The sequence below is a fragment of the Hypomesus nipponensis genome, chromosome 9, assembly GCF_054491055.1.
Source record: "Hypomesus nipponensis isolate SF chromosome 9, ASM5449105v1, whole genome shotgun sequence".
Taxonomy (NCBI): domain Eukaryota; kingdom Metazoa; phylum Chordata; class Actinopteri; order Osmeriformes; family Osmeridae; genus Hypomesus; species Hypomesus nipponensis.
This window is the reverse complement of record NC_140369.1, coordinates 6,482,318-6,498,812: the sequence shown is the minus strand read 5'-3', so window position 1 is coordinate 6,498,812 and position 16,495 is coordinate 6,482,318. Positions and strand designations below refer to the sequence as shown.

The 16,495-nt window shown below is 47.6% G+C and overlaps 1 protein-coding gene across 2 annotated transcripts in view; it reads left to right on the top strand.

Annotated features, from left to right (window-relative positions):
* cadpsa (Ca2+-dependent activator protein for secretion a) overlaps window positions 1–16,495 on the top strand; it is a 77,261-nt gene that overhangs the window by 4,308 nt on the left and 56,458 nt on the right. For both annotated transcript variants that reach the window (XM_084705296.1, XM_084705297.1), the window contains exons 2-3: window positions 7,249–7,362; window positions 9,218–9,550. In XM_084705296.1, coding sequence (XP_084561422.1) covers window positions 7,249–7,362; window positions 9,218–9,550 — 447 coding nt within the window. The remainder of the gene's footprint in view (window positions 1–7,248; window positions 7,363–9,217; window positions 9,551–16,495) is intronic.

Here is a 16,495-nt window from a genome sequence, read left to right as displayed (position 1 = left end):
ATGAAAGAATGAGATTCAGATGGCTCGAATGTCTTTGTTTTTCTGTGAAATTCGGCATCCTTAAGTTACACAAGACCATGAGAATCAGTGTCCTTACAAAGACTCAGAACATGCTTATAAAGAGTTTCTGAGGATCCTGAATTCAAATTTAGGGTTCAAATCCTCATCAACGGTCACAATGTATTCGTTTAACGCCATCAAGAGGTTATCTCTTTTGTACAGAGAGTGGTGATAGATATGGAATTAGAATGAGATGTGTGTGCGTGTGTGTGTGGCCTTCCTTCAAACCTTCTGCCACTCATCCAGGTGTGTGTTGTGGAAACGGTTCCGTTGCGCCTGCACGATGACAAGGTTCCTCTAACAATGAGGACAGCCGTGCTGGATGTCCCACTGTGAGACTGGTCAGTGAACCCACCCTTCTCAATGGTTTGCATGCATGTGCACACACACTCACCCAAACGCACACTCACACAAACACACACGCACTCACGTGTGTGCCCACGCAGTCACACGTACACACCGATGGTTGTAAGCCCAATCAGGGGAGTGAGTCACTGGTGGCGCACACCCACAAAGCCTGATCAATTATAGCTCTAATGGTGGCTGGATGAGACACCCACTGAACAGGGTTGTCAATAAGAACAACCTTCAAATGCTTGTCAGGAGCTTGTCTGCTCTTGAACACTTCACGAGGCTGCCTTGTGAGGCAGGCAAGAACGAATGTGAAAAGCACGAATGTGGTTCTTTGTTTGGTATTGAATTGCCCTCCAAGTCATCGTGAGGCTTGATTGTTATGTAGTTCATGTATTTCAACTTGTTGAATACAATGTTAATTTATTTTTAATACACAGAGACATATTTTTTTTTGTGGTAGGCAGTTATTGATATTAGGTAGATCAAATCTTAAAAACTCTCTGATGCTTTAAATTGTGGTCTCTGTCACAAGCTCAGAGGACTATTCACACTGGCATGAGTACAAGAGAAGGACATGAGTGGAGAAGAGATCTAGTAGGCTGGACTCATGGATTAACATGCATGAGTATTAACAGTTGTCCTGTTTTATGTGTGTGTGTGTGTGAGAGAGAGTTTGTGTGTTTGCTTGTGCGTGCGTGTGGGTGTGTGTATGAGAGAGAGAGAGTTTGTGTTTTTGCTTGTGTTTGGGTGTGTGTGGGTGTGTGTGGGTGTGTGTAAGCATGTGCCCAGATGAGGACTTTCTCAGTCTGTGCTTTGTTGGCTCTATGTAATCTGGGATTACACATTTATTTGATGTCTTACGGTTATGTAATTGCTGGAGAAAGCCTGTCTTTAAGGCCATGGTAGAAAGATAACATGTGTTACTCTATGTAAATGTCTGTGTGTCTGTGTGTGTGAGTGAGTGCGCCCGCAGACTAATGGTAGTGCATGTGGTGAGTGTAATATTCAGATTTTCTGTTTCTCTGGGGAATATGCTCAGGGGTCACACATTAAAGGCAGCCCATTGAAAGGGAGCTTGTGATTGGTTTCCCCCTGATGGTGATTAGGGAAATATGATGGCTCATCAAGCCTATCCCCTTGTGAATAGTCCAAGGCTATTTCGGACCTAACCAACTGCCAGCGTGCACTAATTACCACATAGAGAAAAAGAAAGAGCAGGAGAGATGGAGAGAGAGATAGATCGTAATGGAAACAGTCGGTGTACTAAGACAATGGACGCATCCTTTCCTTCTCCTAATCGTCAGAGGGTCAGACCTCACTCACGCAAAGAGAATGGTTACTAGATCCAGCATGCTGCCCTGGACAAACGTGGCAGTTCTCACAGATGGCCCACTGACACCAGACACTAAGCTAGATCCTCCCTCTGTAACTCTTGTAGCTCTCTCTCTCTCTCTCTCTCTCTCTCTCTCTCTCTCTCTCTCTCTCTCTCTCTCTCTCTCTCTCTCTCTCTCTCTCTCTCTCTCTCTCTCTCTCTCTCTCTCTCTCTCTCTCGCTCTCTCTCACACACACACACACACACACTTTATACCTCCCTCCCCCATCCCTCACTTGTCATTTAGCCCAGTGCCACGGCCAACAAATCGTAACAGATGTCCTTCAGTACGTGGGGCTTCTCTGTCAAGGCTTACTCGAGTGGAATGTTTGATCACTGAGAGACAAGGGAAACAAAGACAGGGAGAGAGATATAGTGTGTTAAGATAGATGAAGAGAGCCCGAGTCAGAGACTGATAGGCTGAGAGGAGAGGGAAGGAGGGAGCGCTGGAATGGAGAAAATAAGAGTACCGTAGCTGTTTTGCCAGCCCAGGAGAGTTATCCACGGGGAGGTCCAGTCTCCTGAAAGACCAAGGATGTTTGTCATCTGTCCACCCCCACACACTAACCCATACTGTGGCTGGGCAAACACAACACAGGACCCTCTGGAGGTTTACCCCCCCCCTCCCCACCTGCTTCCCACACACCCATACACAAACATCCACACACGCTCAACACACATGCTCACACACACACATACACACACGCGCTCACACACACGCTGACACGCACACACAGATTGGCACATACATGCTTTATGTACACCTTCCACACGCAGACTTAACTAGGCGTCAGTCACAATCCACACGTGCTGGACCTGTCTTCCTGTGGACATCTTAACCCACTGTGTCTCTGCAGACGTCTTCCTGCCTTTGTGAATGCATGGTGATGCAGGGAATAACGTTACTGGGATTAGCGATACAAAAAGATGTCACTCATAATATACACACACACACACACACACACTTACACATTAATGTGCAAACCTCATTCTCCATGAAACTGTACACATTAAGAATTATAGTGTGGTCGCAGTACAAAAGGATAAGTGAAGTGTTGTGCTTCACAGAATTTCAAGGAGGGGATTCTACCCAAACCCAAATCCACTCATCGTTTTAGATGTGGGCCCTCTTCTACTTTTTTATTAATGGCATCTGTTTTCGTTCTCTCTGTGGCTCAGTAAAACAATCTCTGGAGATACAATTCTACCCAGTGCCAGAGATGATTAGATTCATGCCATTAAAGTGCCAGTACCATTACAGAAAGCTTTGGCCAATGTGGCTGAATGTAGCTGGCCTCGGGGCTTATATCTCAGTCACTGTCCCGCTAATGGAGAATGGATGAAGTGGAGAATGCTGGAGGAGAGAAGGACAAGACCTGTATTGGAGTGCATTACCTAGTTCAGTATAGGGTCACCTCTGTTGAGTCTAGTCAGTAGGCCTGTTGTCCCAGGGTTCAGACTGGGAAGGGAAAGAGATGAGGGAATGTCTTTTATAATCTCTTCTTTCAGAGATTTCCCTAAATAAAGGCTCTGCAATTACTATAATGGAATACGCAGGCAGGAAGCAAATTGATTGAAATGTTCCCATTCCACAGATTCAAGTGTTTTCTCCATCCAGAGATCCTTGTGAATAGGGGACCTTTGATAGGCAGGTTCCACTATGCTGTAGGGCTTCCTGGAAAGTTCCCACAACTGCTGCAGACTGTCTGTGGATTCAAACCGAGGAGACATTGAGTATTGGTTGTGTGACGTTGACTGTCATGACGGCCAAGCCACTCCCGTGAGATGAGCCGTCTCATCACGTGCAGAAGAGCCAAGGAAGGAGATCTAACTGAGGGAGGCTGGACTAACGCTACTGTACCGCATCTCCCAACATCTGCTCAGGCTGCCTCACAGAGCCTACTTTCCCCCAGCCTCTCCCCCCAGCCTCTCCCCCCAACCTCTCCCCCCAGCCTCTCCCCGCAGCCTCTCCCCCAGCCTCTCCCCCAGCCTCTCCCCCCAGCCTCTCCCCCCAGCCTCTCCCCCCAGCCTCTCCCCAAGCCTCTCCCCCCAGCCTCTCCCCCCAGCCTCTCCCCAAGCCTCTCCCCCAGCCTCTCCCCAAGCCTCTCCCCCCAGCCTCTCCCCAAGCCTCTCCCCCAGCCTCTCCCCCCAGCCTCTCCCCCAGCCTCTCCCCCCAGCCTCTCCCCCAGCCTCTCCCCCAGCCTCTCCCCCCAGCCTCTCCCCCCAGCCTCTCCCCCCAGCCTCTCCCCCCCAGCCTCTCCCCCAGCCTCTCCCCCCAGCTTCTCCCCCCCAGCCTCTCCCCCCAGCCTCTCCCCCCCAGCCTCTCCCCCAGCCTCTCCCCCCAGCTTCTCCCCCCCAGCCTCTCCCGCAGCCTCTCCCCACAGCCTCTCCCAGCTGGTCCTAGTGGACACTCTTACTCCCAGGAGTCCTGTCCCTGCAGTGGATGATTGCTAGGAGTTAGCAGCTTGACGATGACAGTCTTGTTTATCTATTCTACAGTCATGTGGGATTTGTGTGGCTAGCACGCCACGGAATGTGTTATATTCATTTGTGTGGGTGTGTGTGTGTGTGTGTGTGGGGGGTGGCGGGGCAGGGCAGGGCAGGGGGGGTAGTGGAGGAGGAGGGTGGAGGCCGATGGCGATATTTACTCATCATCACCATGGAGACACCCAGGCACGTGTTTCCGTCCTGGGTGACAGACAGCCCCAGCAGACTGGTCTGTCACTGACCGTCAGTACAGACAGAGCAACAGACACTGTTGTACTGTACTCTGTTAACGACTGGAATCGGAGGCAACAACATCAGGCTAACAAGCATGCTGGACATGCACCCCCCCCCCCCGAGGGACAGACCAATCGATGAGCTTCATGAAGACAGAGAGAGAGGGAGGGAGAGGGAGAGGACAGAGAGAGCACGTGTGAGAGACAGAGAAAGAGAGAGTGAAAGTGGGATTAGGATTGTGAGGGATTACTGTTGCTGCAGACAGTTGAGCCCTGCAGACGGGCAGGTGAATCAGGAGTTAGCATGAGCCTGTGCCAGCGTGGACAGTGGGTGGTAACAGGATCAGCAGTGCAAGAGAAGAGAACAGCCTCCAACCTTAGTAGTGTGCGTGTGTGTGTGTGTGTGTGTGTGTGTGTGCGTGCGTGCATTGCGGAGAGTGAAAGAGTAGTTCTCCAGAGAGTGGACCGTCTTGTAGTTCCTAATTGGAAACAGGCATCGTTTGTGCCAGAGTCCATTAGAGCTCTTTATTTTATCTGTGCAGTGATGTAACTTCTGAGGCGTTGGAATGGGAGAGCGAAGACTCATGTGCACTTGCCCTCCCTGGCGAATGGGAAGCCTGTGATGAACGGGATCAGAGAGGAAAGGGGGGATGGCTGCTATGTCAACTCCTTGAAATCCATTCATTTTTTCTCCCCTTGGTCCTCTACCTCTTTCTCTCTGTCATTTTTATACAAAATCGAGTCCTGACTGACAGACAAACAGACAGCCGCACAGATAGACAGCCGCACAGATAGACAGACAAACAAGCATACAGGCAGTGAGTATATCTCAATATGAGGTGCTCTCATTCTCATATCATGATAATCCTCTTCTCTTATGAGTGGTGAGTGCTTGATGGAAAGATCATGTTGAACTATGACCCCAGTTTAAGAGACTGTAATCGTTCTTAGGCCTCCTAGTGCTCTCTCTGGCATGGTGGCCATGGTAACAGTAACTAGGGGCATCAGAGGTAGAGGAGAGGTGGGGGTGGAGATCCAGGGGGTGGGTGGAGCTTCAGAGAGTTGTGTTCCCCTGGTGTTGGGCATCAAAGCCAGTGTGACTTTATCAGTGACCTACTGCAATCATCTTGAGAACACAACAAGGGCCACATAAAAGACCTGCTGGTGACAATGAATTCCCATCATGTAAAATGATGGGAAATTGCTCTCACTCTTGCAAAGAATGTTAAAATCTTGGTTATTTTACCATTCTTAGTTCTGAGAAAACTCAGACTCGGGCAGAATGGTTACTTGGTGTGAAAAGGTACCCAATTCATTTGGACTGTATTATACATGAAAACATTTGACAAAGCTCCTTCAACCCACTCAGACTGGCCCATTCTCTTCCACCTTCATGAATGTTTTATCACTGCGCTATCACAGTGCTACAGTACTCTAGTCTCTTGTCAAACACACACTGCCTCAGGCCTGCCACCCCCACAGCCTTCTACCCAACCTCTGCCAGACAGATTGCAACAGTCTGGGGGGGGTTGTTTAGCTGGGGGCGTGGATGATGGCATCAATAAAAATGTGTACAAGTGACCCTGTGATGTTGTAGCGACGTCAAGCCAAACTGCCTTAGAACACGTTCAATACTCCATCATTTATTTACATGAGTTTTTCTGTGGGTCATTGCACTCTTTTCACTGCCAAGGATTGTGGGCTGTCGTCAAACAGCAGTTGGGGCACTAATTCATCAGAATGAATCTCTCACTTTATTAATCAGTTGAAAGAACCTGGTTTTCAAACACCGACAAGGGCTGTGGTCCAAATTTAGACATAGCCATATTTTACCTTAATTTGCCTTGTCAAAATTGCAAATGAAGAGGATGTTAAAAAGGGTGGACAGGATGGCAGCATAAAATATGTAATTAGTAATGTGAGTTCTAAGTGCTGGGACTGAGGCCTGCGCTAAGCAGCTCAATTATTTGTGTGTTGTGGATGTCAGAGAGCAACATGAGTTATCACCCAGGAGAAGGCCTCCATTTTGTGGTCGACAGTTAAGAGAACTAAGCAGAGAGGGAACATATTTTGACATTCATCAAAAGCAACTTGTGTGATACTTGCTGTTTCCGTGATCTCTAATATCACTCAGTGCCCAGCTTTCTCCATTCCTGCAGACGTGGTCTGTGTGCTTCCTGTTCTGACTGTGTTGTCTCTGTGTGCTTCCTGCCCTAACTGTGTTGTCTCTGTGTGCTTCCTGTCCTGACTGTGTTGTCTCTGTGTGCTTCCTGTCCTGACTGTGTTGTCTCTGTGTGCTTCCTGTCTTGACTGTGTTGTCTGTGTGCTTCCTGCCTTGACTGTGTTGTCTCTGTGTGCTTCCTGCCCTGACTGTGTTGTCTCTGTGTGCTTCCTGTCTTGACTGTGTTGTCTGTGTGCTTCCTGCCTTGACTGTGTTGTTTCTGTGTGCTTCCTGTCCTGACTGTGTTGTCTCTGTGTGTGCTTCCTGACCTGACTGTGTTGTCTCTGTGTGCTTCCTGTCTTGACTGTGTTGTCTGTGTGCTTCCTGCCTTGACTGTGTTGTTTCTGTGTGCTTCCTGTCCTGACTGTGTTGTCTCTGTGTGTGCTTCCTGACCTGACTGTGTTGTCTCTGTGTGCTTCCTGCCTTGACTGTGTTGTCTCTGTGTGCTTCCTGCCCTGACTGTGTTGTCTCTGTGTGCTTCCTGTCCTGACTGTGTTGTCTCTGTTTGCTTCCTGTCTCAGATCAGTAAGCAGCATCTCCAGACGGTGAAGGAACGCTTCCAGGCCTTCCTGAACGGAGAGACCCAGATCGTGGCTGACGAGGCTTTCATCAATGCAGTCCAGAGCTACTATGAGGTGAGGCTCCAATTCACCCTGCCTATGTCTGTCTGTCTGTGTGTGTGTGTGTGTGAGAGAGAGAGAGAGAGAGAGAGAGAGAGAGAGAGAGAGAGATAGAGAGAGAGAGAGAATGAGAGAGACAGAGACAGAGACAGAATGACAGAGACAGAAAGAGAGAGAGAGAGAGAGAGAGAGAGAGAGAGAGAGAGAGAGAGAGAGAGAGAGAGAGAGAAAGAGAATATAGGCGTATGCACCAAGTGTGTACATTTCTTTGGCTTTCAGTTTCATTGACTGTGCCTTGGAGAATGCTAACTCTATGGTGTATGTTGTTCTGTATTCCACATTGATTCTCTCACGCTCCTTAATGGATCTTCAATCGCAGTGGAAATGATCTGTTGGATTGAAATGTCTGAGTCTGAAAGGAGATGACTCACCTTTGCTCTGACAAATGATGTGGAACAGACTGGCTTCTCCAGGCAGGCTTAATAATCTGCTCCCACATGGCGGAGATGAAAATGAATTGGACTGCCCGAAATAGGCCTCCTGAATAATGAAAGCAGACAGGGTCTATATGCGTAAAGCCTTCTAACCTGTACTCAAGACAGACTTCCTCTGCATCAATTAGGCCCCATGCCTTAATTCACTTGTTTGGTAGATCCCAATAATGAAGGAAGTCAGCAAAATAGTTTGGAAGCCTTTCAAAACAAGAGTTGAGACCTCCATAGTCCAGCAGAATGTGAATTAGACCTGAGATCTAGAACCCGGAGACCATGACACGTGACACTGTGATAAGAAACGTGGAAAGAGATTTGTTCTGTCAAATAAGTCAATAGGTTTAGTGCAAAAAGGCCAAATTACGGAATTGGAATGATGCATTATTTAACACCCAGCCAAAGCCGACTTTTCAATTCAATTAAAGACTAATGCTCTTACAGGCTTAGCTGCAACTGCTTGTACAGTCCTCACATCCACACCTGGGGCGGAGGGGGAGGGAAAGACCTGTTTACCCTCTGTCCTTTGGTTAGTAGAACCAAAAGAGAGTTGACACGGCATCCTTCTCCTTTTAAAATGATATGAATTTCAAGATCTATTGATTCAGAAGTTGACTTAGAATGACACATTAAACAAGTGAACGTCTCTTTTAAGTTTTTCTACTGAGGTTCTATGGTTACCCTGCCGTGCAAGAACAAGGCCACTGATATCTATAGCAGGCACCTGGCTAAGAGTTCTCCGTCTCCATCCATCATCTGTTCAAATGATGCCTACTACCTTCACTCAAATAGACTAATGAGTTAATAATTGATTGAGAACCTAGTGTCAATTAACCAAAAATATCTTGCCCCGTTGAAAGGGCCAACAGCTTATCTGATACTTTAGAAAATGTTGAAATGGCGATTTGAAATGGAGCTCAGTCTCCCTCTATCACACCATTTGGTTTTGAAAATGGCTCTCTTGGGGAACTGAGGAAAACAAATGTGTGACAGATCGAAAACAGCAAAACAACAGTGTGCCATTGAATTGAAGCAGAAAATTCCTCCTCCTCCACGCACTGACAAAGACAGGGCAGTCCTCCTTCCTAGCCGCCCATAAGCTGAAGGCTTGAGGCTCGCATCTGCTTCTTTCTGAACACTCACTTCTAGGCTCATCCATCATGTTCCATCCAGCCAATTCAGGAAGTGCTTTGAGCCACTATGAATAGAACATGGCATTGATCACATTCCTCTGCTGAATGGAGGTGGAGTCACATTCGACCTAGTTGGGAGGAAGGATCCACGCTGAAGAGGCTGGAGTGGCCTGGTCTCTACAGGAACAGACGCTCGACTGCGTCTGCAGACACTCGACGTGTAACCGCTGTCCTTCACCTCCTCCCCAGGTGTTCCTGAAGAGTGACCGCGTGTCTCGCATGGTGCAGAGCGGGGGCTGCTCAGCCAGCGACTCTCGGGAGGTCTTCAAGAAGCACATCGAGAAGCGCGTCCGCAGCCTGCCCGAGATCGACGGCCTGAGCAAGGAGACGGTGCTGAGCTCCTGGATGGCCAAGTTTGACACCATCTACCGCGGAGACGAGGACCTGCGCAAGGCGCAGCAGCGCATGACGGCCAGCGCCGCCTCGGAGCTCATCCTCAGCAAGGACCAGCTGTACGAGATGTTCCAGAACATTCTGGGCATCAAGAAGTTTGAGCACCAGCTGCTCTACAACGCCTGTCAGGTGAGTTTCTGTATAAGCCGAGGTTCAGTGGCCTTTTGAGTTGTATGTATGGTGCATCTCACTTGGATCTCAAACCAAGCCTTTATATAAATCATGTCACCCTCCTCAACCCCATTTAGCTGAAAAACATCCCTCTTCAGTCTGGGGCACAAAGAGAGAGATTGGCTTTGGAAAAGCAATGCAGTGTAATGCAGCCATTGTGGAATTGAATAAAATGCCAGAGGAAATGCAGGTATGACTGCCTGCTTGAATACCCCATGCCATCAGTAATCCAGGCAGTACAGTACCCTGGGTGAACATTGCTTAGAAAATATGACCATTGTGTGTTTGTGCATGAGAGAGAGAGAGAGAGAGAGAGAGAGAGAGAGAGAGAGAGAGAGAGAGAGAGAGAGAGAGAGGGAGAGAGACAGAGAGAGAGAGAGAGAGAGAGAGAGAGAGAGAGAGAGAGAGAGAGAGAGAGAGAGAGAGAGAGAGAGAGAGAGAGAGAGAGAGAGAGGGAGAAAGAGAAATGAGCTAAACCTGATCAGAAATGTGATTCAGCAACCCTATGTAAAAAACTATGTCATCATGAACAAAGAGAGAGAGAGAGAGAGAGAGAGAGAGAGAGAGAGAGAGAGAGAGAGAGAGAGAGAGAGAGAGAGAGAGAGAGAGAGAGAGAGAGAGATTGCGAGAGATTGCGAGAGAGAGAGATTGCGAGAGAGAATGTGAGAGAAAGTGGGTGGAGGGTGCTATTGTGAATTAACAAAAAAATCAATGTGATGCATTGTGACAATAAAGGTGGGCAGAGTATAGTAAAAAGGGAAATATCTCAATTATTCCTTACAATGGGTGCATTGTAACGAAAGGGAATTAAAGGATGATATGGGAGGCTATTAAGACTGAAAGAGAGGAGTGGGTGGATGGAGGACAGGATGATAATTATGGGGTGATGATGGCCTTGAGGATGGGTGTCCTGTCCACCTGTCAATCATCTACCCAATCCAGCCCGAGGAGGTGCTAGAAGCTCTTCTCAGATGGCCCTAGGTAATCACCCAGCCTGTTGTAGGATCTTAGACACATCCCTTATGGCCATGTAACATGTTCTCAAGACTAAAGCAGAGATGAATTCTCTCTTAACATAGTCTATGGGTTGACCTTTGCATGACTACGGAAAAATAGTAAAAATCGGAACTTAGTTTCATTATGACATATTGAAGTCGAGCCAATGGTGCTTATATCATTAGCAGCACACTCCCGTAGCCAATGAAAAGACAGGGCCGGCCCCCTGCAGTGTCATTCTGACTCGTCTGACACCACAGTCACCAGTGTTCCATTAGGAAGAGTTCTGCTGTGATGGAATGAGACGTGTCAGATCTGTTTCCAGGCAGAGCTACAAGAACAGAAGCAGTGTTTTCTCCAGGAATCCTTTCCCTCCTGTTTTCATGTATGCTTCCCATTTCTAGCCGGAATAAAAAATAAGCTGTAGATTTGTGTTGAAGTGGCTAAAGCATCCAGCAGCCTGTTACAGTCCATAGCGAGTGAATAGCAAGGCACTGTGCTAGTACATAACTCATGAATCCGTGCACGAGCACATGATGAACGATCTGAGAAGCAGCGACTCCAGATCTCTGCAAATGTCTCGGTGTGAGGTCAGTAGGTTGTCATGGTCATGTGACCCTAGATGGAACCCAGTTGGTCACAGTCACATGTCATCTAGTCGTCACAGTCAGGTAGCTGTCAGGAGACGTCCCTTCTGGCCAGGGCCAGTTGAATGAGGTACAGATGGTCTCCACACGTCATCTCCGAACAGGCGCTTGGTCCTCTCAGTATGTGAAGAACCAGTTTCCAGGGGAAGAATGAAAGATTTATGATATGTAAATCAGTGTATTTATAAGCATACAGATATTTTTCCAGATAGGGAGACAGGTGGCTGAGCGGTTAGGGAATCGGGCTTGTAATCAGAAGGTTGCCGATTCGATTCCCGGCTGTGAGAAAATTACGTTATGTCCTAGGGCAAGGCACTTCACCCTACTTGCCTCGGAGACAATGTCTCTGTACTTACTGTAAGTTGCTCTGGATAAGAACGTCTGCTAAATGACTAAATGTAAATATTACCTTCACGTTTTCATGCAAGGTACTATGGATAAATGGGTATAATGGACTATTGTCCATTATTGTGTGTTTCTGTTTACCCTCTGCATAATAAAACCAGTATTACAAAGTATATAACAGTATAAACAAACTGAACCACTGCAGAATAAGCCTTTTGCATGGAACAACGATTCCATCTCATTCCACCAGCCACCGTGTGGACCATCAGAAACCTGTGATGATCTGGTCCTGGTCGTTTGATGGATTTGTTGTTGCCAGTAATGATGACTTGAGTTAGAGGATAAATCAAATTACAGTGGGCTGTGGCGGATGTATACCCGAGGCGTGGGTGGAACAGAGTGGGAGTTTTTCCTATTTATCTGATAGTCTTCAGCATTGTGGATGTGGCACTGCAGCAGCCGAGTGCTGCTGCTGTAATTGAAGCATAAGCAGGAGCCAGAATGGACTGCAGAGCTGACTTCTGCTAGAACTCACATACAACTTCATATCAATGTTACATCAACAGACTCCCAGAGCGGAGATTCAAAGCTTAGGTTCTGGGTTTATTTTCTTTGTCGATATCCTTCAGAAGACCAGGGCCTAACTTAATAGTGGCATGCGTAGAAAATCAAAATCCTGTTTAGGCAACAAAGTGTAATGCCTAACAGTAAGACGATGGCAAAGGAACGGATCATTGCTCTTAAGGCGTTCACAGTGCCTATAGTGTTTGTTCGGAAGAGCCCTGAACACAATTAATTGGGCTTTCTTGTTTGTCCAGATAATATCACTTACATGGTCTAAATATGCAGTCTCACGTCAAGCTTTGGTTAATAGCAATTTAGGAATGTAAAATTCCCAAAGAGATTAGGTCATGGACATCTGTTTTTATTATGGAACAAAAACTTTGTTTCATGTGGTGAGTTATGGTTTGAGAAAAGTTTGAACAAAAAGGAAATTCACATGACACTATGTGCCCTGCCTTGGTTGAGAGAGATCAAAAACTCAGTGACACTGCACCTATATTTGACAGTGACAAACAAGGCCAAGCACACAACAGTGTTTGAAAAGGTTCCACTTTTTCATGCATTTTGTCTGGGTACATAAATAGGTGAGACAGACAAAAGACTATTTACAGTGTGTCATCAAAGGCTGCGCGGTCCTATCATACTTGAAACAGAAACCTGGGTGAGAGCTTTGAAGTATCTTCATCGTCTATGGTTTGTCTCATGTACCCACTGTGTGAGAGTGCACATGTGTGTGTGTGTGTGTGTGTGTGTGAGAGCGTACATGTGTGTGTGTGTGTGTGTGTTCTCTGCCAAGTGAGGTTACATGTGTTCATGTGTGTATGTGTGTGAGTATTTGTTTGTGCTTCCTATCACCGTCTATTACAAACACACCCATAACCTTTGTCTGCCTCTGTGTTGCTGCCATGGTGACAGTAAACATGGCCACCTCTGTCCTCTCTCACTTCGTATATTGGTCTCTCTCTCTCTGTCTCTCTCACTCTCTCGCTCTCTTTTTTATGTGCTGTTTGTCTTTTCCTTTCCTGTCAGCCATTGTCACCTTGTGTGTATTGAAGTAGACAGCAGCTGATTGGTTTTCCCTTAATCACATATCAGTGGTCTTTCTATCCATCAAGCACAGGGAACAACAATTAGTTTAAACAAGACAGGGTTAACTGAAGGGAGGGGAGAAGAGGGGGAAGAGGAGATGGGAGAGGAGGGCCAGAGAGAGGAGAGGGCAGGGGAGAGGAAAGAAAATCAAATGAGACTTAAACAATGCCTGTTAAACAGTCTCTAAAACCCCAACACCGGTCTGAGGTACTATACAGATGCTAAAGGATGCTATTCAAAACGATTCAGAATCACCTGTACATGTCTTTCTGTGGTCTCAGTCTCTAAAAACACACTGGCACTGAAATATTTTCTCTGGCAGGGCTGTGTATGTGTGTGTGTGTGTTCCATATGTGTGTGCGTGTGTGTGTGTGATGGAAAGCAGATTAGAAAGACAGTAGTCATGACAACTGTTTCTGATAGTACTGTGTTTTCCAGAGCCTAAACTCATGCAACCTTCTAAAAATACTGGGTACAAAGTCAGTCTGCCCAGAAAATCTGGATAGTCAAAAGCTCTCTCTTTGATGACTTCGCATTATTACTTACCTCAAACCATAATCAACTCTCTCTCATCTGAAACTGTTTAAAACCCTGCAATAATTCTCATGAATCCTGGGTTCAGATCAGGTAAAAGACGTGGATAACCAGGTGCAACGGGAGTGTGTCTTTGTGTGGGTGCAAGATGTAGGCTTGTGTGGTCACACTTCACCTCAGCAGCTTGACTGATCTGGCCCCTGTAGTGTTTAATGCTAGCCCAAGAAGAACAAGCTACACCCCAGAGGCCTAGATAGACAGATGATCCTTACACACACACAAACTCACTCACGCTCACACACACCCACACACTCACACACACCCACACAAACACACCCACACTCACACACACACACTCACACTCACACACACACACACACACACACACAAACTCGCACACACTACAATATCGATTGTCACACTGTACCAGCCATCCTTCTTACAGAAGGAATACAGTCTGTATAAGACATTACACATTCTTCACTTCCAGTGACCTGAGGGATGGATGGAGGAGGAGTCTGGAACAGACAGATAGGACTAAGCCTGAACGTCAGACTGAACAATAGATAGAGCAACAGACAGACACACTGGGACAATTTCCACTTCTTCACTAAACATAGGCCTGTCTTAGACACCAGGCTGGGATTAAGACCTCAACAGCAAGACCTGAATCCTGTCAAGAGAGGACCATAGTTTAACTGGAACCCTCAATGACTGGGAGAAACAAAGAGAGAAGTAGAGGGAGACAGAGAGATACAAAGTGTGATAGAAGCAGAAAGAAGAGATGGAAAGAAATTGAGAGAGAGAGAGAGATGGGGGGAGAGAGAGAGAGACAGAGAGAGAGAGAGAGAGAGAGAGAGAAAGAGAGAGAGAGAGAGAGAGAGAGAGAGAGAGAGAGAGGAGCAGTGTGGACAGTGTGCCTGTACATGTGGTCCCTCCAGACCCTGTCAGCCTCCGAGTCTGCAGTATTTCAAACATGTGCCTCTGTTGGTGGTAGCAGCAGGGGGGGGGGGGGGAGGGGCTCAGTCGAGACCTTCCTACAGCAGGAAAGAGATCAATGCCAAGACCAGGGGGAGAGGGGAGAGAGGAGACAAGATTGACAGACGGCCGGAGACTGAGAAACAGTTTGGTGAGTTGTTGAGAGATAAATGAAGAGAGTGAAGAGACATACTGAAACGAAGGAAAGTGAACATTTGGGAGAGGAGAGAGGAGACTGAATCCCCAGAGAGACAGAAGCATGTGTGATGAATGAGCTGAGAGAAGGACATGACAGCCTGCAGCCTTCCATCCTCTGCACATCCTAGACTCCTCCAGTACAACTCGACACACCCCATTCTCACTGCATTCTTATTGGTGTCAAAACGTTGTGTTCTATGTGGCTGTTATCCTCTGACTCTGTCTCTCTCTCTCTCTCTCTCTCTCTCTCTCTCTCTCTCTCTCTCTCTCTCTCTCTCTCTCTCTCTCTCTCTCTCTCTCTCTCTCTCTCTCTCTCTCTCTCTCTCTCTCTCTCTCTCTCTCTCTCTCTCTCTCTGTCTGTCTGTCTGTCTTTGTCCGTCCATCTATCCATCCGCTTCCCCATCCCAGTTCTCTCCAGCACAGATCTTATTAGTGGAATCGTTATGCTATCGATTGTCCTTTGAGCCATAACGCAATCACAAAGACCAGGCCAACTGTACTTCTCTGGGAATCACACACACACACACACACACACTCACACACAAGCTAGGTGATTATTACTCATTACCCTCCTCAGCAAGTCCATTTCATAGCAGCTGCTCTATTGTCTTATTGATCTCCTCCAAACCCAGCGAGGCAGCAGGATCGGTAAAGAAGTGTGCTTGTTCTCAGTAACTGGCCTTGCTGTCTGGAACGCACGCAGACACAGGCCTTGTCCTGGGCCCACCGTCCTAAAGTCCCACAGTCCCCAGATGAAAAAACTGTTTACACCTCACCATAGGTTTCAGTCGTGACTGCTGTTCCTATACTGTGCGTCATAGGGGCCAATGTGCTAATCCTCCCTGTGGCAGCTGTGTATTTACCCAACAGTCATTAGAACGAGCCACAGGTGCCTGTTTCCTGGGTGTGGGTGTGGGGGGGGGGAGTGGGGAGCGATAAGAGCTGCTCCCTCGGTGCCCTGGGATCACAGAGAGAGAAGCCTGTCAGGTCCTGCTGTCTAGGGAGATGGAAGACTGCAGGCTCTGCTCCCCACGCTGCTAGACTCCAGCCCCCCTGCAAACACTCCTGCTGTATGGTGTGATGGATCCCACTGGCCCGAGATGGACGTGGTGTGATGAATTAATTTAATCACTGTTCCATTGCTTGACTTGGCTTGTGCTGGATTTGATCATGTGACATCATTGAAGGAGTGTAATGGAGGGAAAGACAGGGCTGTAGGGACGGAGGGATGGAGTGACAGTGGAAGAACGAGAGGAAGGGCGTGACCCTCCCTCTGCAGTCTGCTGTGAGGAATTCTCCAGAAGGCTGATGAGTGCCAGAGGGAACGGCAGGCTAGCATGGACAGACTCTGTTGGGCCAGTCACCCGTTTGGAACCTGGCATGATGCTCTGTGCCAGAGGGGAATGCCAGCCCTGGGCTTTCATGGGAGAGGGTGGACGTATAGAGAGCCAGGCTGGTATAGGAGTTACTCTGCACACCATATACCTATGATTGGTGTGTTTGTGTGTGTGTGTGTGTGTGTGTGTGTTTGTGTTAGCACAGGTGAGGAATT